The 27,587-nt window shown below is 42.4% G+C and overlaps 1 protein-coding gene across 3 annotated transcripts in view; it reads left to right on the top strand.

The window, feature by feature from the left end:
- Nucleotides 1-27,587, top strand: part of kdm6a (lysine (K)-specific demethylase 6A) — a 79,504-nt gene that overhangs the window by 505 nt on the left and 51,412 nt on the right. The window contains exons 2-6 of one of the 3 annotated variants that reach the window (XM_046363062.1): nt 128-191; nt 12,751-12,859; nt 14,267-14,316; nt 18,380-18,438; nt 24,518-24,562. In XM_046363062.1, coding sequence (XP_046219018.1) covers nt 128-191; nt 12,751-12,859; nt 14,267-14,316; nt 18,380-18,438; nt 24,518-24,562 — 327 coding nt within the window. Of the gene's footprint in view, nt 1-127; nt 192-12,750; nt 12,860-14,266; nt 14,317-18,379; nt 18,439-24,496; nt 24,563-27,587 lie in introns of all 3 variants that reach the window. The other 2 variants (XM_046363054.1, XM_046363071.1) reach the window with 2 other exon arrangements.

Raw genomic sequence — 27,587 nt, 5'->3', positions numbered from 1 at the left:
GAATTAACAATGCACTTCTTTTGTATATGTTTTTCTGTGGTGAGTTTTCGTGCATTCAATTCTTAAAAAACGACGTATATATCCCCAAAGTAATACGGAACCGCCTGTGTTGTCCTATACTTTGCAGTTCACTGTTTGGATTTCAGAGGCTTCATGAAGATGGCGCCAGAACGAAGGCCTTACTGTTAAAGGTATGTCACAGATAGGACCAGTTCGCCCGTCTCCGCTAGCACTCTTGATCCCTGCATATCATCTGGAATAAGTGCCAGGGACCTCACAAAACCCTGCTTGAAAGCTGGATATTTACTAAACTTAACTAAAATCCCATTCCATTAGCAAGGGGCCAAGCGGATTTAGCAAGTGAGTGAAGATTACATCATGCCCTATCCAGTGTGAATAGTTTTATGTTGACTATCACCAGTCATGCACTTATAGTATATCACAATAGGATAGATCTGGCATTGGAATTACATGGTAGCAAGCCAGTTAATATTATTACCACAATTTATGTTGCTGGCTATGTTAATTCTTGGGGGGAATTGCTGGCCGGTGGCTGCACACTTTTGACAGCTGAACAAGCAAGACTGGTTCTAACTGGAAGGCAATGAGTTGGTCAGGAAATCATCATTCTAATGTCCGTCCCAATGTCACCAACTTCACTTGGTGCTGAAATAGTGGCCCTGGCAAGTTGTAACATTATGCACGCGCTGCAATCAACGATGGACAGCTCGCGACCATGAACGTTTTCACGGCCCAAGTTTGGAGCGTCCTGTCCGGTGTAGCTGAATAACCCGTGTATACTTAGCTAGCTGCTGTTAGCATACCGTACATGTCCTGTCTCATATATTGGCAGGTCATTGGTGTCAGGTTTGCTCGAATGGTATGTTGTTTTGTTTATTTAACGTAATAAGTCACTAGTAATAGCTGCGGATCAGCCCAAGATGGCGGGGTCGGTGGGAGAGGAGTTGGCTAACTAACGTTAGCTAGCTAGTCCATATAAAGCTAACAAGCTACGTTGTCTACTATATATATATATATATAACTAAATTTAATATATTAGCATGATATTATTTAACTGCTAAGCATTGAAGCAAGATGAGTAACAAACAACGTTTTGTTTTTCGCTGCTGTTTTGATTATCCGTCGGTAGTTTGTGTAATGTAACATTAACTAACGTTAGCCACCAGTGGTGGAAAAAGTACCAATTGTCATACTTGAGTAAAAGTAAAGATAACGTTAACTTAATAGAAAATGGTTCACGTAAAAGTGAAAGTCACCCAGTAATATACTAACGTTACTTGAGTAAAAGTCTAAAAAATATTCGGTTTAAAATATACTTAAGTATCAAAAGTAAATGTAATTGCTAAAATATACGTAAGTATACATTTCAAATTCCTTACATTAAGCAAGCCAGACGGCACCATTTTTATTTACAGGTACCAAAGGACACACTTAGACACTCAGGCATAATTTTCAAATGAAGCATTTATGTTTAGTGAGTCTGCCTGATCAGCGGCAGTAGGGACGACCAGGGATGTTCTCTTGATAAGTGTGTGAATTGGACAATTTTCCTGTCCTGCTAAGCATTCAAAATGTAACATACTTTTGGGTGTCAGGGAAAATGGATGGAGTAGAAAGTAAATTTATTTTCTTTAGGAATGTAGTAAAGGAATAGTAAAGTACAGATACCAACAACCCCAAAAACTACTTAAATAGTACTTCCAATTATTTTTACTTAAGTACTTTACACCACAACACTAGGGATTAGTAGGTATCTGGCTAAATTGGCTAGATAAGGTTGTAGCTAGCTAAGGTTGTAGCTAGCTATGTCTCCAGTGTGTCATCAACATGTGGCTATCACCACAACCCCAACCAAAGTAGTTTGCCGATTGTCTAGTAATTTTTTTACCCTTTTGATTCTCCAGTCGCCACCATATTATGTCATACATTTTAAGAAACAAATCCAAGATTAGTTCTGCAGCAGACGAGTATTATGTCAGAGCTCGGGCTCTTGTTGGTGGGACACTTGGGGCCAGCTAGCTCACGCACCGACTATACACGCGCTAAGCACTTTGTTTTTAAAAGAGGCGTCTTTATATGAACTACTCTTTGCAGTCATGTTTGTGTTGTGTTTGTGATATATATATGAACATGTCCCATTCACTTTGGACTTGCACCATCATATAACTGCGAAAAGCTCAAATAATATCCAGTGTGGTCACGGGGGAAGGGAGGTTTGTGGACCACCGATTTACCCCACACTACTATGTATAGACGCATGGCTGATGAAAGACACAGGCCTGTTACTTTCTGGTGTACTTCTCCTTTTTGTATATGTATTCTGAGATTTTGTTTAGTCAATTAACCAAGTTGAAAACCATTAACCTAACTCTGTCATCTTCATAATGCAACACTGGTACATTCATATTTATTTGACTGGTTAGGTAATGAGTCACTCTGTGAGACTTTGATGTTATGAATAATGCCTGATATAATGAGTATAAATGTTGCTGATGCAGAGCAGAGAGAGCTATGCTTCTGCTGCTGCTGAAACTAAAAACATGTCACTTACGGGGATTCGGACCACTGGGGATCCAGCCAGCGCGACACGGAACCTTCCTCCTTTTCCCCTTTTATTTAAACCCTCTCCTCTTGGCTTCGACACATGGCATGCTTTTAGCTGATAATTAAGGAGAGAAAACAAAGCGCTAGTGTTTGCTCTGGACCCGCTCCATAAAGAGAGGTAGAGAAGAAAAGGGTTGCCTTAAATTGGAAAGATTTGTTTGGTTACTGAACCGTACCATGTATGCACAAGTTCCTATTATAGAGAGGAACTCTTTAATTTTTTTAGGTTCTTCATGCCAATGGATGGACAGGCAGAAAGGGTAAGCTTCATGTAGGCTAGCCTTTATTAGGGCATATTTGGGGAGGTGGTTGGAGGTACTGTAGTGCCCACGAAGCTCATCACTAAACTAAGACCCTGGGACTAAACACCTCCCTCTGCAACTGGATCCTGGACTTCCTGACGGGCTGCCCCAGGTGGTAAGAGTAGGCAAAAACACGTCTGCCATGCTGATCCTCAACACTGGGACCCCTCAGGGGTGTGTACTTAGTCCCCTCCTGTATTCCCTGTTCACTCACAGCGGTGGCCAAACACGACTCCAACACCGTCATTAAGTTTGCTGACGACACAACAGTGGTAGTCCTGATCACTGACAACGATGAGACGGCCTATAGGGAGGAGGTCAGAGAACTGTCAAGTGTGGTGCCAGAATAACAACCTCTCCCTCAATGTGAGCAAGACAAAGGAGCTGATCGTGGACTACAGGAAAAGGTGGGCCGAACAGGCCCCCGTTAACATCGGCGGGGCTGTAGTGGAGTGGGTTGAGAGTTTCAAGTTCCTTGGTGTCCACATCACCAACAAACTATCATGGTCCAAACATACCAAGACAGTCATGAAGAGGGGACGACAAAACCTTTTCCCCCTCAGGAGACTGAAAAGATTTGGCATGGGCCCCCAGATCCTCAAAAGGTTCTACAGCTGCACCATCCAGAGTATCCTGACCGGTTGCATCACTGCCTGGTTTGGCAACTGCTCGGCATCTGACCGTAAGGCGCTACAGAGGGTAGTGTGAACGGCCCAGTACATCACTGGGGCCAAGCATCCTGCCATCCAGGACCTATATAATAGGCGGTGTCTGAGGAAAGCCCACACAATTTTCAGAGACGGCAGCATCTACCCCCAAGCCGGCAGCTTAGAACCCTGTTTGTTTGTTACCTATGCAGTCACTTCGCCCCCGCCTACATGTACAGATTACCTCAACTAGCCTGTACCCCTGCCCTGCTCACTGACTCGATACCGGTGCCCCCTGTATATAGCCTCGTTATTCTTATTGTGTTACCTTTTACTATTACTTTTTATTTTAGCCTGCTTGGTAAATATTTTCTTCTTGAACTGCAATGTTGGTTAAGGGCTTGTAAGTAAGCATTTCACAGTGAAGCCTACACTTATTTATCCCATGTGTAACTCTGTGTTGTTTTTGTTGCACTACTTTGCTTTATCTTGGCCAGATCACAGTTGTAAATGAGAACTTGTTCTCAACTGGCCTACCTGGTGAAATAAATAAAATAAAAGTATCCACTTCTTGGATACGGAGCATGTGACAAATAAAGTTTGATTTGATTCACTATTATTCTACAATGTATAAAATAGTAAAAATATAGAATAACCCTTGAATGAGTAGGTATATCCAAACTGTGACGTGTGTGTGTGTGTGTGTGTATATTTTTGTATTTCTTTGTTCTCTCTCCGAGGACTTCAGGCCAGTACGGTACACGGCACCTATGGCCCCTAAGCCCCTCCCAGGCCTTCATTCAAACTACCTGTGAGATCTATTGGCTTCTGTATTTAACTTTGAATAGTCTATTTCTATTAGAAATGGTAAGAAAATTATGTCCAACAAGCTATTCCTGTCTCGCTTTTACTGCATGGGACTCCAATATCTAAGGAGCGTTTTTTTTAAGGAGAGTCCAGTGTATTGCACAAGAAACAACCAACAATACAGTTCAAGAAATAGAGTTAAAAAAATATTTACTAAATAAACTAAAGTAATAAAGAAAAATTAACACAATAAAATAACAATAATGAGGCTATAAACAGGGGGTACTGGTACTGAGTCAGTGTGCGGGGGTACAGGTTAGTAGTTGAGGTAATTTGTACATGTTGGTAGGGGTAAAGTGACTATGCATATATAATAAACAGCGAGTAGCAGCAGTGTAAAAACAAAGAGGGTGTCATCAATGTAAATAGTCCAGGTGGCCATTTAATTAATTGTTAAGCAGTCCTATGGCTTGGGGGTAGAAGATAAGGAGCCTTTTGGACCTAGACTTGGAACTCCGATATCGCTTGCCGTGCGGTAGCAGAGAGAACGGTATATGACTTGGTCGACTGGAGACTTTTTTTTTGGACCTTCCTCTGACACCGCCCAGTATATAGGTCCTGGGTGGCAAGAGGCTTGGCCCCGGTAATGTGTTGGGCTTGTATGCACTTCCCTCTGTAGCGCCTTACGGTCAGATGCAGTTGCCATATCAGGCGGTGATGCAACTGGTCAGTATAGTATCGATGGTGCAGCTGTAGAACGTTTTGAGGATCTGGGACCCCTGACACATCTCCTTTACCCCTCTCCTGAGGGGTAAAATGCGTTGTGCCCTCTTCATGACTGTCTTGGTGTGTTTGGACAATGATAGTTTGTTAAGGAACTTGAAACTCTGGATGAAATTTCAAAGGAGTTGATGGAGAGACAGGCTGTGAGAGAGTGCTCGCGCGTGTACTGATATTAAAGTAACGATATTCAAGTCACATGCTTTTCTAAAACTGCAGTTGCAATACAAAAAAATATCATTCCTTAATTACAAAACAAGGTGACCCCCAAATGCCAGATGGAGATGGGTAAATTAGACGCTTATTCAGTCTTTATATTACTGTATAGTAGACTATGTTACCTGTCACAAGAAAAAGTTGCCATGATAAGATGCTAGGTCTACACATGAAGTGTGAATTGCGCTCCATTCTGAGATGGTCTCTTTGTCCCCACCCTGAGTGGTGATTCATCATGCAAAGGCCATAGAGAAGCCAGATTTAGATGTAATTTAACAGTTCTATTTCACGCAATGCTGTTCATATAAATAATTTATTATAATTGACCAGTTTCTCGCTGTTATTTATCCTGGGTAAAGGGAGTCGTTTTGGGCGGTAAATCTCGGTAACCGGGTTCCCGCCATTCAACCCTAGTACTGTACTAACACTCTCTTTGTTTGGACATTTGGCAGATGTTTGAATACTAAACCTGGGTGTGTGTTTATTATTGGGCTCGAACAAAATCCTGCCACCACATAGCTCTCCAGGACCAGGGTTGGCTGGGGGACCACTGTGTTTAAAGCAGAGGTTGGAACCTAAATTATTTCACAATGGTTTAGATCTTAACATAACCAGTAATTGTTTTTTGTTTTGTTCCACTCCACTGTTCGTACCAGCAAATTAAAGTGCTGAACCGGTTCGAACCCCCAAAATATAAAACAACTTTTTTCTTCTTTCGGTTCCTTTTTTAACCTGTGAAATCCACCAGGTTTTGAATTTAAATATATATATATATATATATATATTTAGCTAATTGAATTACTTCACCAATCAGTGTGGATAAAGTAGGCAAGCTGGTTGTTTACATGCGTGATACGCTACACTAGCCTATTGCGCAAAATGTGACAAAAATGTTGCAGGTGGGAAGAGGGCGAGCGAGGGTTGAGGAAGAGGCTTGAAGCACTGGGCATTTTGTTCTGACAGATTATCTGAATTAGGTCCACATAATTATACCTAGGAGGAGCAACTTCTATGGAAGAACTTTGAATGTCCTTTGAGCTAGCTAGATAACAAGGTTTTTGTAGTTAATGAATCTAAAGTGACATGTGTGACAACTAGGCCTACAGTATCATTAATTAGCACTGAATAAGTTCATTCTTCTCTAGCTAATTAAAAAATCTCTCTCCCCGTCTTCTGAATCACTTTGTAACGTCAGTACAGTATCCTATGCTTGGAAGGGGCAGGTAGCCTAAACACTGACACACTTGCAAAGATGTTCCGCTTGCAGGCAGACACGTGGTCAAAATAATCAGCGGTTTGCAGATGTCAACATTGTGAACAGAGTGCCCCATGGTGGGGTTATGGTATAGCAGGCATTACGGGACAACGTACACAATTGCATTTTATCGATGGAAATTTGAATGCACAGAGATACCGTGACGAGATCCCGAGGCCCATTGTCGTGCCATTCATCTGCCGCCATCACCTCATGTTTCATGATAATGCACAGCCCCATGTCGCAAGGATCTGTACACAATTCCTGGAAGCTGAAAATGTCCCAGTTCTTACTGACCAGACATGTCACCCCTTGAGCCTGTTTGGGATTCTCTGGATCAACGTTTACGACAGACTGCTCCAGTTCCCTCCAATATCCAGCAACTTCGCACAGCCATTGTGTGGGACAACATTCCAGAGGCCACAATCAACAGCCTGATCAACTCTATGCGAAGGAGATGTCGCGCTGTATGAGGTAAATGGTGGTCACACCAGATACTGACTGGTTTTCTGATCCACGCCCCTACCTTTTTATTAAGGTATCTGTGACCAATAGATGCATATCTGTATTCCCAGTCATGTGAAATCCATAGATGAGGGCCTAATGAATTAATTTAATTTGACTGATTTCCTATGAATTGTAACTCAGTAAAATATTTGAAATTGTTGCATATCTATATTTTTGTTCAGTGTAAAAGAAATGAAGCCTGCACACTCATAAGCTCCACCACGTACCTTTTATTAATAAACAGACGTTTCCACCCTGCTAGGATCCTTGTCAGGTCATTTCACAGGAAGTTTACCACACCCATATTTATAGACATAAGACAAGCACGAATTAGTTGTTCTTTTTTTAACATATTTAAGTTGAAAGGGGCAATGCAAAAACAATATACATGTAGTGTAAAAAAAAACAAGCTCTTTCCATGTCAGACTCACCAGGTGAATCCAGGTGAAAGCTATGATCCCTTAATCATGTCACTTGTTAAATCCACTTCAATCAGTGTAGATTAAGTGGAGGATACAGGTTTTTAAACCTTGAAACAATTGAGACATTGATTGTGTGAATATTATACCTGTAGTTTATAGGAATGGTGGGTTAACTGCCTTGTTCAGGGGCAGAACGACAGATTTTAACCTTGTCAGCTCGGGGGATTCAATCTTGCAACCTTACAGTTAACTCGTCCAACGCAATAACGACCTGCCTCTCTCTCGTTGCACTCCACAAGGAGACTGCCTGTTAAGCGAATGCAGTAAGCCAAGGTAAGTTGCTAGCTAGCATTACATTTATCTTATAAAAAACAATCTATCATAATCACTAGTTAACTACACATGGTTGATGATATTACTAGATATTATCTAGCATGTCCTGCGTTGCATATAATCCGACTGAGCATACAAGTATCTGACTGAGCAGTGGGAGGCAGAAGCAGGTGCGTAAATATGAATTCCATCAGCACTTTCGTGCGTTTTTGACAGCTGCTCTTAGTTGTGCGTCAAGCATTGCGCTGTTTATGACTTCAAGCCGATCAACTCCCGAGATGAGGCTCGTAACCGAAGTGAAATGGCTAGCTAGTTAGCGCACGCTAATTGTCGTTGTGTTGCTGGTTCGAGCCCAGGTAAGGGCAAGGAGAGGGACGGAAGCTATACTGTTCCACTGGAAATACTAAAGTGCCTATAAGAACATCCAATAGTCAAAAGGTTAATGAAATACAAATGGTATAGAGGGAAATAGTCCTATAATTCCTACAACCTAAAACTTCTTACCTGGGAATATTGAAGACTCCTGTTAAAAGGAACCACCAGCTTTCATATGTTCTCATGTTCTGAGCAAGGAACTGAAACGTTAGCTTTCTTACATAGCACATATTGCACTTTTACTTTCTTCTCCAACACTTTGTTTTTGCATTATTTAAACCAAATTGAACATGTTTCATTATTTACTTGAGGCTAAATTGATTTTATTGATGTATTATATTAAGTTAAAATAAGTGTTCAGTATTGTTGAAATTGTCATATTACAAATACATTTTAAAAAATTGTCCGATTAATCGGTATCAGATTTTTTGATCCTTCAATAATCGCTATTGGCGCTGAAAAATCTTAATCGGTCGACCTCTACTTTGAACCTTTCTAGGGCAGGTGTTCCGCTAGCGGAACCCCTCGAAACATTCCGCTGAAAAGGCAGCGTGTGAAATTCAAAAATATTTTTTTGAAATATGTAACTTTCACACGTTAACAAGTCCAAAACAGCAAATGAAAGATAAAATTCTTGTTAATCTACCCATCGTATCCGATTTAAAAAATGCTTTACAGCGAAAGCACAACATATGATTAGGTCACCGCCAAGTAAAAAAAACAGCCATTTTTCCAGCCAAAGATAAGTCACAAAAGTACAGAAATAGAGATAAATGTCACGCCCTGACCTTAGAGCCAGGTGTTTTGCACCTTACAGGACTGTTTCAGTTTCGATAATTCGCTTTGTTATTTTTGTTTAGTGTTCAGTGTAAATAAAAATCATGAACACTTACGACGCTGCGCTTTGGTCCAATTCCTCTTCAGACGTCGAAAACCGTTACAATAAAATTAATCACTAACCTTTGGTGATCTTTATCAGATGACACTCAGGACATCATGTATGTTTTGTTCGATAATGTGCGTATTTATATCTAAAAATCTCAGTGTTCATTGGCGCGTTATGTTCAGTAATGTTTTGATTCCAACTCATCCGGTGATTTTGCAGAAATACTCATAATAAACATTGATAAAAGATACAAGTGTTATTCACAGAATTCTATTAATTACAAAAAAATCATACAATGTGATTTTCTGGCTTTTTGTTTTAGATTCCGTCTCTCACAGTTGAAGTGTACCAATGATAAAAATTACAGACCTCTACATGCTTTGTAAGTAGGAAAACCTGCAAAATCGGCAGTGTAACAAATACTTGTTCTCCCCACTGTACCTTTGACTATTGGATGTTCTTATAGGCACTTTAGTATTGCCAGTGTAACAGTGTAGCTTCCATCCCTCTCCTCGCCTCTACCTGGGCTCGAAACAGGAACACACCGACAACAGCCACACTCGAAGCAGCGTTACCCATGCAGAGCAAGGGGAACAACCACTCCAAGTCTCAGACCGAGTGACGTTTGAAACGCTATTAGTGCGCACCCTGCTAACTAGCTAGCCATTTCACATCGGTTACACCAGCCATTAGGGTGATAGGCATGAAGTCATAAACGGCGCTGTGCTTGCAAAGAGCTGCTGGCAAAACACACGAAAGTGCTGTTTGAATGAATGCTTACGAGCCTGCTGGTGCCTACCATCGCTCAGTCAGACTGCTCTATCAAATCATAGACTTATTTATAGCATAATAACACACAGAAATACGAGCCATTTGGTCATTAATAGGGTCGAATCCGGAAACTATAATTTCAAAACATAACATTTATTATTTCAGTGAAATAGGGAAACGTTCTGTATTTTATCTAACGGGTGGCATCCGTAAGTCTAAATATTCCTGTTACATTGTACAAACTTCAATGTTATGTCATAATTACGTAAAATTCTGGCAAATTAGTTCGCAATGAGCCAGGCTGCCCAAACTGTTGCATATACCCTGACTCTGCGTGGAATGAACGAAAGAGAAGTGACACAATTTCACCTGGTTAATAATGCCTGTAACCTGGATTTATTTTAGCCAAAATATGCAGATTTAAAAATATATACCTCTGTGTATTGATTTTAAGAAAGGCATTGGTGTTTATGGTTAGGTACAGTCGTGCAACGATTGTGCTTTTTTCGCAAATGCACTTTTGTTAAATCATCTCCCTGCGTTGCATTGATTATATGCAACGCATGACACGCTAGATAAACCAGTAATATCATCAACCATGTGTTATAACTAGTGATTAAGATTGATTGATTGTTTTTTATAAGATAAGTTTAATGCTAGCTAGCAACTTACCTTGGCTTCTACTGCATTTGCTTAACAGGCAAGCTCCTCGTGGAGTGCAATGAGAGGCAGGTGCTTAGAGCGTTGGACTAGTTAACCGTAAGTTTGCAAGATTGAAACCCAGAGCTGACAAGGTAAAAATCTGTCGTTCTGCCCCTGAACAAGGCAATTAACCCACCGTTCCTAGGCCGTTATTGAAAATAAGAATGTGTTCTTAACTGACTTGCCTAGTTAAATAAAGGTGTAAATATAATAATAAGCAATCTGCAAAATCGCCGTCCAAAAATATTGATTTCCGATTGTTATGAAAACTTGAAATCGGCCCTAATTAATCGGCCATTCTGATTAATTTCTTGGCGCACCCATCCCGTTAGCGGGATCATTTTCGTCAACATCCGCTGAGTTGTAGAGCGCCAAATGAAATTTCTAAAAATATTACATTTTCATGAAATTACAAGTGCAATATAGCAAAACACAGTTTAGCCTGTTGTTAATCCACCTGGCGTATCAGATTTCAAAAAAGCTTTACAGCAAAAGCTATCCAAGCGTTTATGTTAGGACATCTCTCTCAGCAGACAAAACATTACAAACAGCTAGCAGCAAAGTAGATTTGTCACGAAAGTCAGAAAAGCAATAAAAGGAATCGCTTACCTTTGATCTTCGGATGTTTGCACTCACAAGACTCCCAGTTACACAATAAATGTTCCTTTTGTTCGATAAAGATTATTTTTATATCCAAAAACCTGCATTTGGTTGGTGCGTTTTGTTCAGAAATCCACAGGCTCGTGCAGGTCATGACGGGCAGACGAAAATTCCAAATAGTATCTGTAAAATTTGTAGAAACATGTCAAACTGTTTTTTATAATCAATCCTCAGGTTGTTTTTACAATAAATAATCGATAATATTTCAACCGGACCGTAGCTTTTTCAATAGGAGGGAGAGAGAAAATGTCTGCTCCAAGCTGTTGCGCATGCAAAACTCTGCTGGCACTCAGCCATCCACTGACGCAATGTGATCGTTCTCGCTCATCTTTCAGAATAAAAGCCTAAAACTATGTCTCAAGACTGTTCACACCATGTGGAAGACATAGGGAAAGGAGTCTGGTTGATATCCCTTTTAAATGGAGGGAAGGCATGCAATGGAAGAGGTTTCAGGAAAAACAGCACTTCCTGGTTGGATCTTCCTCAGTTTTTCGCCTGCAATATCAGTTCTGTTATACTCACAGACAATATTTTGACAGTTTTGGAAACTTGAGTGTTTTCTATCTTAATCTGACAATTATATGCATATTCTATATTCTGGGCCTGAGAAATAGGTAGTTTCATTTTTCATCCAAACATCAAAATACTGCCACCTACACTCAACAGGTTAATCGGTCAACCTCTACTCCCTAGTCAATACAGTACCTGCTCTGCAGTGTCAGTAGACGCTGGACATGTTGGGTTAAAGGAGGAGCACATAACCACAGCTTTACTCTATGTTCCTGGAATACAATTGCTGCTGCACTGGGATAACAAATCTAATGAATGCAAATGTCGTTTTCATATCAAGTTGTAGGATTTGAATGATTTGAAATGGCTTAGGCAGACTGCTCTCGTTCTATGACATGCTTTGGGCTGAGTGGCGAGGCTATGTCCTGGTGATGATGATAAGCTTATGTTGCGCGTCCTTCCTATTCACCCAGTGAGTCTCCAGCCTCTAGCACACTGGCTGTTTTCTAGGAGTTACTCACTTAGCAAAACTGGGTACAAACAAACACACTCACTTCCCTCTTTTGATTTTCTGTGGTTCTAACTATCTGGACGATTTGTGTGGCCGCTGAAAAAGACATCCGTTTGCTATGTGTGTCTGGGTCATCCTCTGCCATATACCTGTATCTATTCTATGAGAGGATCAATCATATGGTTCAGTGATATTCAAGCTAGGCGATGGACTTGCGTGTTGCTCTTTGTAAATGATTGGATGGCTGTTATTGTTTTGAAGTTCCTCTTGCAATCATCACTATTTCTTGGCATTACAGAAGTTTTTTTTTTTTTTGTGGAGACTTAGGCCTAGATTTAGGTGTGGATTTCTGAAAGTTGTGGACCTTCCTCAGGCCACCGTCTAATAGGCTAAGGGGTGTTGAAATGATTCAAATGTAACCTTCCTCTCCCATCTCTCCAGGCTGTAAGCTGCTATGACTCTGCCATCCTGAAGGCAGAAGGGAAGGTAGAGCCAGAGATGTTCTGCCAGCTGGGCCACTTCAACCTCCTCCTGCAGGACTATCCAAAAGGTACACACACACACACACACACACACACACACACACACACACACACACACACACACACACACACACACACACACACACACACACACACACACACACACACACACACACACACACACACACACACACACACACACACACACACACACACACAGGGTCCACACCAGACATTTGAGTTGATTGACTGATCACATCCTGAATTTAAGCTGTACCAATTTGCTGTAAATGTCTGAATTGCAGCTGACATTCAGCGAATCAATTTAGGCTACTGCAGCCCTTTTAGTTTTGTCTTTAATGTAACAGCAATGCTTTTGTAATTGTATGTTTGGCAGAATGTAGTGTTTTGACATTGGGATTTAAAGCAGCAGCATCCGCCAGCCAGACTACACGCCTTCGCTCTTTAATCTCCACAAACTATGTACAAAAAGACTGATATACTAGACTGTCATGTTTGCATGTGGAGTATTGATGTAAGAAATGTAAAAATGTTTTTAACGTTTAAACAGCCGTTTACTTATTGGTTTTCTGGTTAAAACGATAAGAGAAATCCATGAAATTCCACGTGAATTCACAATGCTTCTGCACTGCTGTCAGCAACGGTTTAGGTCTCACGGTGTGTCCCTTTCAGATGGTTAAGCATTGCACATGTACTACCTTTACTGTACCTCACTTCCACATCTCAAAGTTTTCATTTCCTTTTCATTTAACTTCTCAAAGTATTGCCATACAGGACTTTGCTGCTGTTGCTTGCCTTTCTTTTCTATTTTTCCAACTTTTAACGAAGACTCGGAGCGTCGACTCCAATAAAATAGATTCCTCTACTCCTGGCACGTCGACTCCCGGTGTTGACTCCAGGCCTTCATAGCCTATCGTCTAGTTAGGTTCTAACACAGGAAATATGTTTTGTGACCAGTGCACTGTGATTTTAATTTTGTGAAAAAACAAACACTATTTTTTTTCTTCAGTTATGGGTTTTTCTTAGCGTTAAAGATCTCAATTTCATTTAAATGTTCACACCCCTAATGTGGCGTGGTCTGCTCTCTCTGTTGTCACACTTGATCGTCTGAGCATTCTCTCCTCTGCCGTTATGCAATTCCACTGCCATTGTCTGTAGATGGCTCGAGGCTTTCTATGACTAAAAGTCTGACGGAGTTGCCTGAAGATGTCTCTCTAGTATTCTTAACATTTCATTTGTGTGTTTTTTGGAATGCGTGTTTATTGGGAGTGTTAACTTCAAATAACAGTTTATTTTAATGCCCTGAGCAGAAATGTAAATGTAAATTCAGTCCAATATTGCTTGAGGTAGTGGCACCACAAGATTGAATGGAAATAATCTGTGTTATGGTGAAATGTAAACTTATTGTAACCCCATTGTATTTGTCTTCAGTAACTGTTCTCTTTCTCTCTCAGCATTATCTGCATACCAGAGATACTACAGTTTACAGTCGGACTACTGGAAGGTGAGTTGCTACTTAAACAGCATGTATCCAAGTACGTCTAGCTGTTGACTGCTGATGACCCCTGGTTCTCTTGGCATAAAACAACTGTGATGATAATAAAGAATGGAGTTAGACAAGGGCAGCTGTTCTCCAGTAGCTGGGTCACCTCATAGGTCAAACTTGGTTAGACATTTTGACCTAGCCAGGCCAGCCACCAGTTCTCTGGTGGTGTGGCTTCTCCCTGTTCCCAGTGTGGGTGGATAAGAGATGGATGGATGTTAAAGTTTCAGTCTGCAGTGGTACCCATTGGAGGGTGAAATTATGTGTTGGGGGTTTGACAGTGACGGGGGCAGAGAGTGTTGGGTTTCACTGCTGCAGAGTTGGGTGAGAGTTGGGGGATCTATCCTGGGCTGGGGTTAGGGAGCTGGGGCAGGGGCTGCCTGGGAGAGAGGGCTGGGGTTAGGGAGCTGGGACAGGTGCTGCCTGGGAGAGAGGGCTGGGGTTAGGGAGCTGGGACAGGGGCTGCCTGGGAGAGAGGGCTGGGATTAGGGAGCTGGGACAGGGGCTGCCTGGGAGAGAGGGCTGGGGTTAGGGAGCTGGGACAGGGGTTGCCTGGGAGAGAGGGCTGGGGTTAGGGAGCTGGGGCAGGGGCTGCCTGGGAGAGAGGGCTGGGGTTAGGGAGCTGGGACAGGGGCTGCCTGGGAGAGAGGGCTGGGGTTAGGGAGCTGGGACAGGGGCTGCCTGGGAGAGAGGGCTGGGGTTAGGGAGCTGGGACAGGGGCTGCCTGGGAGAGAGGGCTGGGGTTAGGGAGCTGGGGCAGGGGCTGCCTGGGAGAGAGGGCTGGGGTTAGGGAGCTGGGACAGGGGCTGCCTGGGAGAGAGGGCTGGGGTTAGGGAGCTGGGACAGGGGCTGCCTGGGAGAGAGGACTGGGGTTAGGGAGCTTGGACAGGGGCTGCCTGGGAGAGAGGGCTGGGGTTAGAGAGCTGGGACAGGGGCTGCCTGGGAGAGAGGGCTGGGGTTAGGGGCTGGGCCTTGGAGAGGGGTTGGGGGGAGCTGGGACAGGGGCTGCCTGGGAGAGAGGGCTGGGGTTAGGGGAGCTGGGGCAGGGGCTGCCTGGGAGAGAGGGCTGGGGTTAGGGAGCTGGGGCAGGGGCTGCCTGGGAGAGAGGGCTGGGGTTAGGGAGCTGGGGCAGGGGCTGCCTGGGAGAGAGGGCTGGGGTTAGGGAACTGGGACAGGGGCTGCCTGGGAGAGAGGGCTGGGGTTAGGGAGCTGGGGCAGGGGCTGCCTGTGAGAGAGGGCTGGGGTTAGGGAGCTGCCTCGGAGAGAGGGCTGGGGCTTGAGACCAGCATAAGGAAGGGCTGAAACCGGAGCAGGATGGCAGGTTGAACTAAGAGGGAGAGCATTCTGGAAGAAATGGTTAAAACATTGACTGAACTTAACTGGGTCTCTCTGTCTCTCATGGGATAGATACAGTTGTAGTCGGAAGTTTACATACACCTTAGCCACACACATTTAAACTCAGTTTTTCACAATTCCTGACATTTAATCCTAGTAAAAACTCCCTGTCTTAGGACAGTTAGGACCACCACTTTTATTTTAAGAATGTGAACTGTCACAATAATAATAGTAGAGAATGATTTATTTCAGCTTTTATTTCTTTCATCACATTCCCAGTTGGCCAGAAGTTTATATACACTCAATTAGTATTTGGTAGCATTGCCTTTAAATTGTTTAACTTGGGTCAAACGCTTCGAGTAGCCTTCCACAAGCTTCCCACGGTAAGTTGGGTTAATTTTGGCCCAATCCTCCTGACAGAGCTGGTGTAACTGAGCCAGGTTTGTAGGCCTCCTTGCTCGCACATGCTTTTTCAGTTCTGCCCACCACTTTTCTATGGGATTGATGTCAGGGCTTTGTGATGGCCACTCTAACACCGTGACTTTGTTGTCCTAAGCCATTTTGCCACAACCTTGGAAGTATGCTTGGGGTCATTGTCCATTTGGAAGACCCATTTGCGACCAAGCTTTAACTTCCTGACTAATGTCTTGAGATGTTGCTTCAATATATCCACATAATTTTACTTCCTCATGATGTCATCTATTTTGTGAAGTGTACCAGTCACTCCTACAGCAAAGCAGCCCCACAATATGATGCTGCCACCCTGTCCTTCACAGTTGGGATGGTGTTCTTCAGCTTGCAAGCCTCCCCCTTTTTCCTCCAAATGTAACGATGGTCATTATGGCCAAACAGTTCTATTTTTGTTTCATCAGACCAGAGGACATTTCTTCAAAAGTACGATCTTTGTCCCCATGTGCAGTTGCAAACCATAGTCTGGCTTTTTTATGGCGGGTTTGGAGCAGTGGCTTCTTCCTTGCTGTGGATATAGATACTTTGTGTACCTGTTTCCGCCAGCATCTTCACAAGGTCCTTTGCTGCTGTTCTGGGATTGATTTGCACTTTTCGCATCAAAGTATGTTCATCTCTAGGAGACAGAATGCATCTCCTTCCTCAGTGGTATGGTGGCTGCATGGTCCCATGGTGTTTATACTGGCGTACTATTGTTTGTACAGATGAACGTGGTACCTTTTTGTCATTTGGAAATTGCTCCAAAAGATGAACCAGACTTGTGGAGTCTTCAATTTTTTTCTGATGTCTGGGCTGATTTCTTTTTATTTTCAAATGATGTCAAGCATAGAGGCACTGCGTTTGAAGGTATTAATTGAAATACATCCACAGGTACACCTCCAATTGACTCAAATGATATCAGAAGCTTCTAAAGTCATGACATAATTTTCTTGAATTATCCAGGCTGTTTAAAGGCAGCCAACTTCTGTAAACTTCTGACCCACTGGAATTGTGATACAGCGAATTATAAGTGAAATATTCTGTCTGTAAACAATTTTTGGAAAAATGACTTGTGTCATGCACAAAGTAGATGTCCTAACCGACTTCCCAAAACTATAGTTTGTTATCAAGAAATTTGTGGAGTGGTTGAAAAACGAGTTTTAATGACTCCAACCTAAGTGTACGTAAACTACCGACTTCAAAATGCACATGAGATGAATGAATATGTAGCATAGACTAACAGGATTTCAGAAACATCCTTACTCTGACTTATGCTTCCTCTCTGTTTCTCAACTCACTGATTGTCTCACTCTCACCCTTTAAGTCTAGAAAGAGCTGAGAATAGCTGCGTTTTAGAGAACGGGGTTTTCTAAAACTCAGATTTTTCTAGACTTAACACTTTTGATGGCTGGTGGAAGCAGAATTAGTTTGTTCCTTCCTTCCTGTCCTGCTCTCTCCTCAGTCCAAGCTTCATAGACGGTGCAGTGAGTCTTCTCATGCTCTCTCTCGTATTTTGGTAGTGAAGCGCTCTGAATGGCGTTGTTATGTGCAGTATTTACCTCTGATTGATATTGAACGTGCAATTGGTTTTTCACTTGATTTGTGTGTTTGTCTGAGTAGGAGGTGATGTGGTTAGAGATTTAACATCTCTACCGGTTTCAGTTCTGACTATTACTACAGTTTGTTATATGAAACTGGGCCACAACAGTTACCCCTGAAAGGTGAATTTCAGACTCATTTGAAATGAACCGAAGTATGTATTTGGGCTTCTACTCTACCAGTTACCCTATGGACATACAGTAGAATACACTTGAATCCTTTCAGGGATGAGGGGGCTACTGTTTCTGTCTATGTTAACTAAACCATATCTGGTGCAGTAATATAGTGACAGTGTTGAGGTGTGTAGGTTTGTTTCACCAGGTATGTTTCTCTACCTGGGCAGGTGTGACTGGAGCAGCAGATTAACCCCCCGCAGACTCCCCACAGGGAACTGGCACAGAGAGATGTTTACGTGTTAGCCATTGACCTTTGAACCTCTGATACTTTCCAGTGAGATTGCTCAACCAGGACTTAATGTTATTAGGGATCTGGTTGGTTTCATGGTCTATGTTGTTTAAACTTGAGTGAGTAATTAGTGTTGTTCAGTCACGGCATCTTTAAAAAAACAAAAAAACATTGATGTTTGAGAAATAAGTGCTCTGGTGCTGTTTCTGCCACTCATTGTTTTCTCCCCCTCTTTCAGAATGCTGCCTTTTTATATGGCCTTGGTATGGTTTACTTCCATTACAACGCATTTCAGTGGTAAGTAGCTGCACATCCTGAGTATTTTCCATTGCACTCTAGTGCATTGTTTTGGCTAGAGACCAGAGACTTATATTTGCTTCACTATTTCAGCATGTAATGACCTCATGGGCTTTGAAATTAGTCCTGAAATTGTGTGGTAATACAATACATTTGTCTAGCTGTTGTATGTTCTTTACTGTGTGTTTGCATTTAACCCTTACCTGACTGGTGTGAGTGACTGTTGAGGAATAGGCTACCTGTTATCTTGTCGGAATTACTGTGTCAGTCAAGCATTCAGCCTATCAGTACTGTCATGGTTTTTATATGACGTTTTGTTTTTCGAAGAATGTTGCCATTTACTGCTTCTGCCACTTTTAGGCCAAATATAGCCTAGAACAGTGCTTATAGCAAATATAGCCTAGAACAGTGCTTATAGCAAATATAGCCTAGAACAGTGCTTATAGCAAATATAGCCTAGAACAGTGCTTATAGCAAATATAGCCTAGAACAGTGCTTATAGCAAATATAGCCTAGAACAGTGCTTATAGCAAATATGGCCTAGAACAGTGCTTATAGCAAATATGGCCTAGAACAGTGCTTATAGCAAATATGGCCTAGAACAGTGCTTATAGCAAATATGGCCTAGAACACTGCTTATAGCAAATATAGCCTAGAACACTGCTGACAGCAAATATAGCCTAGAACACTGCTGACAGCAAAAATAGAATGAGCCAACTTTGAAAATGTTATATGCAGCGAGACAAGAGCCTGTTGGTGCTTCAGGGGATTTGGGATGATGAACTTTGGTGACAGTTCAGGGAAAGGAAATCCTTCACTGTATACAGTCGTTGCCAAAGGTTTTGAGAATGACACAAATATACATTTTCACAAAGTCTGCTGCCTCAGTTTGTATGATGACAATTTGCATATACTCCAGAATGTTATGAAGAGTGATCAGATTAATTGCAAAGTCCCTCTTTGCAAATGAACTGAATCCCAAAAAACTTTCAACTGCATTTCAGCCCTGCCACAAAAGGACCAGCTGACATCATGTCAGAGATTCTCTCGTTAACACAGGTGTGAGTGGTGACGAGGACAAGGCTGGAGATCACTCTGTCATGCTGATTGAGTTTGAATAACAGACTGGAAGCTTCAAAAGGAGGGTGGTGCTTGGAATCATTGTTCTTCCTTTGTCAACCATGGTTACCTGCAAGGGAAGCACGTGCCATCATCATTGCTTTCCACAAAAAGGGCTTCACAGGCAAGGATATTGCTGATAGTAAGATTGCACCAACATCAACCATTTATCGGATCATCAAGAACTTCATGGAGAGCGGTTCAATCGTTGTGAAGAAAGCTTCACGGCATCCAAGAAAGTCCAGCAAGAGCCAGGACCGTCTCCTGAAGTTGATTCAGCTGCGGGATCGGGGCACCACCAGTACAGAGCTTGCTCAGGAATAGCAGCAGGCAGGTGTGAGTGCATCTGCACACACAGTGATGCGAATACTTTTGGAGGACGGCCTGGTGTCAAGAAGGGCAGCAAAGAAGCCACTTCTCCCCAGAAAAAACATCAGGGACAGACTGATATTCTGCAAAAGGTACAGGGATTGGACCGCTGAGGACTGGGGTAAAGCAATTTTCTCTGATGTATCCCCTTTCCGATTGTTTGGGGCATCCAGAGAAGACAAGGTGAGCGCTACCATCAGTCCTGTGTCATGCCAACAGTAAAGCATCCTGAGATCATTCATGTGTGGGGTTGTTTCTCAGCCAAGGAAGTGGGCTCACTCACAATTTTGCCTAAGAACACAGCCATGAATAATGAATGGTACCAACACATCCTCCGAGAGCAACTTCTCCCAACCATCCAGGAATAGTTTGGTGATGAACAACGCCTTTACAGCATGATGGAGCACCTTGCCATAAGGCAAAAGTGATAACTAAGTGGCTCGGGGAACAAAACATCGATATTTTGGGTCCATGGCCAGGAAACTCCCCAGACCTTAATCCCAGTGAGAACTTGTGTTCAATCCTCAAGAGGCAGATGGACAAACAAAAACCCACCAATTCTGACAAACTCCAAGCATTGATTATGCAAGAATGGGCTGCCATCAGTCAGGATGTGGCCCAGAAGTTAATTGACAGGATGCCAGGGCGGATTGCAGAGGTCTTGAAAAATATTGCAAATATTGACTCTTTGAATCAACTTCATGTAATTGTTAATCAAAACTTTTGACACTTTATGAAATGCTTGTAATTATACTTCAGTATTCCATAGTAACATCTGACAAAAATATCTAAATACACTGAAGCAGCAAATGTTGTGGAAATTAATATTTGTGTCATTCATAAAACTTTTGGCCACGACTGTACATGCTCAGGTTATAGTCATGAAAGGTTAAAGTGTGGGGAGAGGAAGAGGATGTAGTATGATATGCTCTGTTGTGTGTGGCGGGATGTATTTCTCTGCAAACTAACACACTCACATGTGCACACAGTCTTGACAGGGGTGGCTTTGTTTTGATGCTGTCGACACTGCAGTGGGTGCTCTGTGTGTGTAATCCAGTTCACGGCCATCGTTGTCTCTCACTGTTTTCGCCCACTGCTAAAGCTGGTATTTAACCCCCCAAAGTCGATTTGAATATAAGTTTCATAACAAGAAAATGTCCATAAAATTCTTTCAGTTTAAGCTAGAGATATCAGTTTGGCATTGGATGCGTCTCAATCCGCCAGTGTCGCACTTCGCATCTGCGGGTGAACGGTCTTTTCACGAAAACGTCTGTAGCGTCCAAATGGTTTGACCTACGAACAACCACTCTATGGAATGGGGCGATACACACAAACATGATGGTGTTCTCCGTTTTGTTCTATTGCGTCCAGAAGTCACGGGACTTGTCTGAAGGTTACCGGTAAAATAAAATAATGAAAGTATGAATGTAGTTTTGTGCCTACCCCCAAAAAAGAGGTGTGTGTGTGTGTGTGTGTGTGTGTGTGTGTGTGTGTGTGTGTGTGTGTGTGTGTGTGTGTGTGTGTGTGTGTGTGTGTGTGTGTGTGTGTGTGTGTGTGTGTGTGTGTGTGTGTGTGTGTGTGTGTGTGTGTGTGTGTAAAATACATACAGTACATTCGGAAAGTATTCAAATCCCTTGAATTTTTCCACATTTTGTTACATTACATCCTTATTCTTAAATTGATTAAATAAAACAAATTCCTCATAAATCTACACGCAAACCCCATAATGACAAAGCGAAAACATGTTTTTAGAAATATTTTTTTTTAATAAAAAGATTTCCATAAGTATTCAGACCCTTTGCTATGAAACTTGAAGTTGACCTCCGGTGTATCCTGTTTCTATTATCCTTGATGTTTCTACACCTGTGGTAAATTCAATTGATTGGACATGATTTGGAAAGGCACACACCTGTCTATGTAAGGTCCCACAGTTGACATTGCATGTCAGCAAAAACCAGGTCATGAGGTCGAAGGATTTATCCGTAGAGCTCTTGAGACAGGACTGTGTCGAGGCACAGATCTGGGGAAGGGTACCCAAACATTTCTGCAGCATTGAAGGACCCCAAGAACACAGTGGCCTCCATCATTCTTAAATGGAAGAAGTTTGGCACCACTTAGACTCTTCTTATAGCTGGCCGCCCGGCCAAACTGAGTAATCGGGGGAGAAGGGCCTTTGTCAGGGAGGTGACCAAGAACCTGATGGTCTCTCTGACAGAGCTCCAGAGTACCTCTGTGGAGATGAGAGAACCTTCCAGAAGGACAACCATCTCTGCAGCACTCCACCAATCAGGCATTTATTGTAGAGTGGCCAGACAGAAGCCAATCCTCAGTAAAAGGCACATGACAGACGCTTGGAGTTTGCCAAAGGGCACCTAAAGACTCTCAGACCATGAGAAACAAGATTCTCTGGTCTGATAAAAGCAAGATTGAACACTTTGGTCTGAATGCCAAGCTTCACGTCTGGAGGAAATCTGGCACCATCCCTACAGTGAAACATGGTGGCAGCATCATGGTTTGGGGATGTTTTTCAGCGGCAGGGACTGGGAGACTAGTCAGAATTGAGGCAAAGATGAATGGAGCAAAGTACAGAGAGATCCTTGATAAAAACTTGCTCTAAAGCTCTCAGGATCTCAGACATGGGTGAAGGTTCACCTTCCAACAGTACAACAACCCTAAGCACATAGCCAAGACGACGCAGGAGTGGCTTCGGGACAAATCTCTGAATGTTCTTGAGTGGCCAAGCCAGAACCCGGACATCTTTGGAGAGACCTGAAAATAGCTGTGCAGAGACGGTCTCCATCCAACCTGCCAGGGCTTGAGAGGATCTGCAGAGAAGAATGAGAGAAACTCCCCAAATACAGGTGTGCCAAGCTTGTAGCGTTCTATCCAAGAAGACTCAAGGCTGTAATTGCTGCCAAAGGTGCTTCGACAAAGTACTAAATAAAGGCTCTGAATACTTATGGAAATGTGATTTCAGTCGTTTTGTTTTGAATAAATTATTATTAGTATTGTGTGTAGATTGATTAGGGAAAAAAACATTTAGTCAATTTTAGAAGAAGGCTGTAACGTAGCAAAATGTGGGAAAAGTCAAGGGGTCTGAATTCTTAACGAATGCATTCTCTATCTGTGTGTGTGTGTGTGTGTGTGTGTGTGTGTGTGTGTGTGTGTGTGTGTGTGTGTGTGTGTGTGTGTGTGTGTGTGTGTGTGTGTGTGTGTGTGTGTGTGTGTGTGTGTGTGTGTGTGTGTGTGTGTGTGTGTGTGTGTGTGTGTGTGTGTGTGTGTGTGTGTGTGTGTGGTCAAATATTTGGACACCTACCGAAGGGGTTCTCTTTATTTGTACTATTTTCTACATTGTAGAATGATAGTGAAAACATCAAAACTATGAAATAACACATATGGTATCATGTAGTAAACAAAAAAGTGTTAAACAAATGAAAATATATATTTTATATTTGAGATTCTTCAAATAGCCACCCTTTGCCTTGATGACAGCTTTGCACACTCTTGGCATTTTCTCAACCAGCTTCACCTGGATGCTTTTCCAACAGTCTTGAAGGAGTTACAGAAATTGAGAGAATGCCAAGATAGTGCAAAGCTATGATCAAGGCAAAGGGTGGCTACTTTGAAGAATCTGAAATATATTTTGATTTAACACTTTTGTTTACTACATGATTCCATGTGTTATTTCATAGTTTTGATGTCTTCACTATTATACAATGTAGAAAATAGTACAAATAAACTCTTGAATGGGTAGGTGTTCTAAAACGTAACTGTAGTGTGTGTGTAACGGTTTTCCTCCTCTGAGGAGGAGTAGGAAAGATCAGACCAATGCGCAACATGGTAAGTGTCCATATTTTAATGAAATATAACCGAACACAAAAGAACGAGAAATAAATGAAAACCAAAACAATTCTGTATGGTAAGACACAGAAAACAACTACCCACAAACCATATTGGGAAAACAGGTTGCCTAAGTATGGTTCTCAATCAGAGACAACAATCGACAGCTGCATCTGACTGGGAACCATACCAGGCCAAACACAGAAATACAAAACCAAGAATACACAACATAGAATGCCCACTCCAACTCACGCACTGACCATCACTACAGTCCCTGGTTCTGTATCACAATCACATCCGGCCGTGATTGAGACTCAAATAGGGCGGGCACAATTTGCCCAGCGTCATCTGGGTTAGGCCGGGGTAGGCCGTCAATGTAAATAAGAATTTGTTCTTTTAACCGAATTGCCTAGTTAAATAAAACTCCCCAACGTCTTAGACTAAGGAATTAAAACGATGGTTTTGGAGCGAGAGAATATACACTGTTTTTCCATTTTCAAGCAGCTAGTAGGAGAGGTGCTACTATATAAATTACTAACTGAATAATTCAAATCTCAAAAGTGATTTCCTACATTGCACCAGAGGAGTAGTAACTAAATACCCTCCCTCCCCCATATACCTGTGATGGGGTATGTATTACTGTACTTGGGTCCTTGTTGAGTAAGTGCTTTGCTGAGGCTGTGTAGTGCTGCTAGGTGTCTGTGGCATTGCCTGATATTGACTACTGTAGGTCCCCTTTCTCCCTGTCTAGGCCAGTGCAGCCCCCCTCCTCAGAGGCCCAGGCAGGACAGAGAAGGTAGGCCCCCTCTATTAGTTTCCATAGGGAGTAATACTGCGAGGATGTGTCTTTCATGCAACTGGCTGTCATCTTGAATCTAAATGTTGTCTAGGCAGTCATTATGCATCTACATGTTTGTTGTTTTATCAAGAATAATGCAGCTAATGTTACTGCCATGATTAGGAGCCATATTGGATCTAAATGTTATAAAGCCAACAGTCAAGCCATCCGATCAGGCTATTTTTGTTTTGCTTTTCTCCAAAAAGTGTTATTGGTAATGGGTAATGCACTGGCTGCCTGAGTTTTAGATCTAAGGTTCTTCTATTGGGTTTTTAAATACAAGTCAGACATGCTTTTAAGTTATGTACCCAGTAGGTCCCTCAAGTCCTCTGGCACTGGCCTTTTAACTATCCCAAAGCCTAGGACTAAGAGGCATGGAGAGGCATAGCCTGCCAGAGAACCTGAGCAGGGCTGAAACTGATCTTAAAACACATCTTTTTAGCTTTACTTTTCCTTCGTGTTTTTTCGTTTGTCCTTCTTCTTTTTTTCCCCTGATGTTTGTTGCGTAGTAAAAATGTCATTTATTTTCATTATTTAAATGTTTTTTTCCCCTGTAAAGCACATTGCATTTGCATTCTACATCTGAAGTGTGCTATATAAATATAGCTTGATTTGATGATTTCATTGGGGAGCCCATCCATTAGCAATGTATACCACGAGCATGATGAGATGCTTAGGCCTTATTAAAAAGAAATGTGTTTTGCATCGGTCAACTCCAGCCATTCCATTAGCTTGTGAGGCATTCATCTATAACAGTAAGTAGATATTTGCACACTTTTGAGTGCTCCATTGTTTTAAGTGCAACTTTTTTGACCAGGAGATCTTTTTCAGTTTGGATAGGTGTACACGAGCTAGCCAACACCAACCCTAGTTCTGGTCCTTGCCCCCCCCCTTTCTTCTCCCCTGCCTTGACCTTGAGTGCCTCCAGTGCTGTCAGCCTGCCAAGTTTACATACACGGCATGACCAAAAGTATGTGGACACCTGCTCGTCAAACATCACATTCCAAAATCATGGTCATTAATATAGAGTTGGTTCCCTCCTTTGCTGCTATAACAGCCTCCATTCCTTCTTGGAAGGCTTTCCAGTAGATATTGGAACATTGTACAAGGTATAAATCTGTCGTTCTGCCCCTGAACAGGCAGTTAACCCACTGTTCCTAGGCCGTCATTGAAAATAAGAATTTGTTCTTATGAAGCTCCCGACAAACAGTTGTACTGACGTTGCTTCCAGTGTTGCAACCGAGGACAGACGATTTTTACGAGCTACGTGCTTCAGCATTTGGCGGTACCGTTCCATGAGCTTGTGTGGCCTACCACTTCGTGTCTGAGCCGTTGTTGCTCCTAGACATTTTCACTTAACAATAACGGCACTTACAGTTGACCAGCTGCTCTAGCAGGGAGAAATTATGAATTATGAATTGACTTGTTAGAAATCACTGAGCAGTACCAGTCAAACATTTGGTCACACTCATTCAAGGGTTTTACTTTATTTTTACTATTTTCTACATTGAATCGGCAGGGTAGCCTAGTGGTTAGAGCGTTGGACTAGTAACCGGAAGGTTGTGAGTTCAAACCCCCCCAGCTGACAAGGTACAAGTCTGCCGTTCTGCCCCTGAACATGCAGTTAACCCACTGTTCCCAGGCCGTCATTGAAAATAAGAATTTGTTCTTAACTGACTTGCCTGGTTAAATAAAGGTAAAAAAAAAAATCATTTAGTAATCAAAGTGGTTAAAAACATCCAAATATATTTACAATTTTTCAAAGTAGCCACAGTTTGCCTTGATAACAGCTTTGCACACAATTGGCATTCTCTCATCCAGCTTCAAGAGGAATGCTTTTCCAACAGTCTTGAAGGAGTTCCCACATGCTGAGCACTGCTTTTCCTTCACTCTGCGGTCCGACTCATCCCAAACCATCTCAAATTGGTTGAGGTCGGGGGATTGTGGAGGCCAGGTCATCTGTTGCAGCATGCCATCACTCTCCTTTGTCAATAGCCCTTACACAACCTGGAGGTGTGTTTTGGGTCATTGTCCTGTTGAAAAACAAATGACAGTCCCACTTAGCGCTAACCAGATGGGATGGCGTATTACTGCAGAATGCTGTGGTAGCCATGCTGGTTAAGTGTGCCTTGAATTCTAAATAAATCACTGATGGTGTCACCAACAAATCACCCCTACACCATCACACTACCACCTCCATCCTTCATGGTGGGAACCACGCATGCAGAGATCATCCATTCACCTCTCTGCGTCTCACAAAGACACGGCGGTTGGAACCAAAAGTCGCAAATTTCGACTCATCAGACCAAAGGACAGATTTCCACCGTTCTAATGCCCATTGCTTGTGTTTCTTGGCCCAAGCAAGTCTCTTCTTCTTATTGGTGTCCTTTTAGTAGTGTTTTTTTTGTAGCAATTCGACTATGAAGACCTGATTCACGCAGTCTCTTCTGAACAGTTGATGTGGAGAACTCTGGAGCTTTTTTGGGGCTGCAATCTGAGGCTGGTAACTCTAATGAACTTATCCTCTGTAGCAGAGGTAACTCTGGGTTTTCCTGTCCTGTGGCGGTCCGCATGAGAGCCAGTTTCATCATGGCGCTTGATGGTTTTTTCGACTGCATTTGAAGAAACTTTAAAAGTTATTGAATTTTCCGGATTGACTGACCTTCATGTCTGAAAATAGTGATGGACTGTCATTTCTCTATGCTTATCTGAGCTGTTCTTGCCATAATACGGACTTAGTCTATTAACAAATAGGGATATCTTCTGTATACCCACTTTGTCACAACACAACTGAATGGCTCAAATGCATTAAGAAGGAATGAAATTCCACAAATGGACTTTTAAGAAGGCAAACCTGTTAATTGAAATGCGTTCCAGGTGACGACATCATGAAGCTGGTTGAGAGAATGCCAAGAGGCATAGGGTGGCTACTTTGAAGAATCTAAAATACTTTTTGTGTTATTTCATAGTTTTGATGTCTTCA

Source organism: Oncorhynchus gorbuscha, linkage group LG01 (genome assembly GCF_021184085.1).
Source record: "Oncorhynchus gorbuscha isolate QuinsamMale2020 ecotype Even-year linkage group LG01, OgorEven_v1.0, whole genome shotgun sequence".
In the NCBI taxonomy this organism is placed as follows: domain Eukaryota; kingdom Metazoa; phylum Chordata; class Actinopteri; order Salmoniformes; family Salmonidae; genus Oncorhynchus; species Oncorhynchus gorbuscha.
Note: the sequence above shows the minus strand (reverse complement) of the source record. Positions and strands in the feature narration are given on the sequence as shown.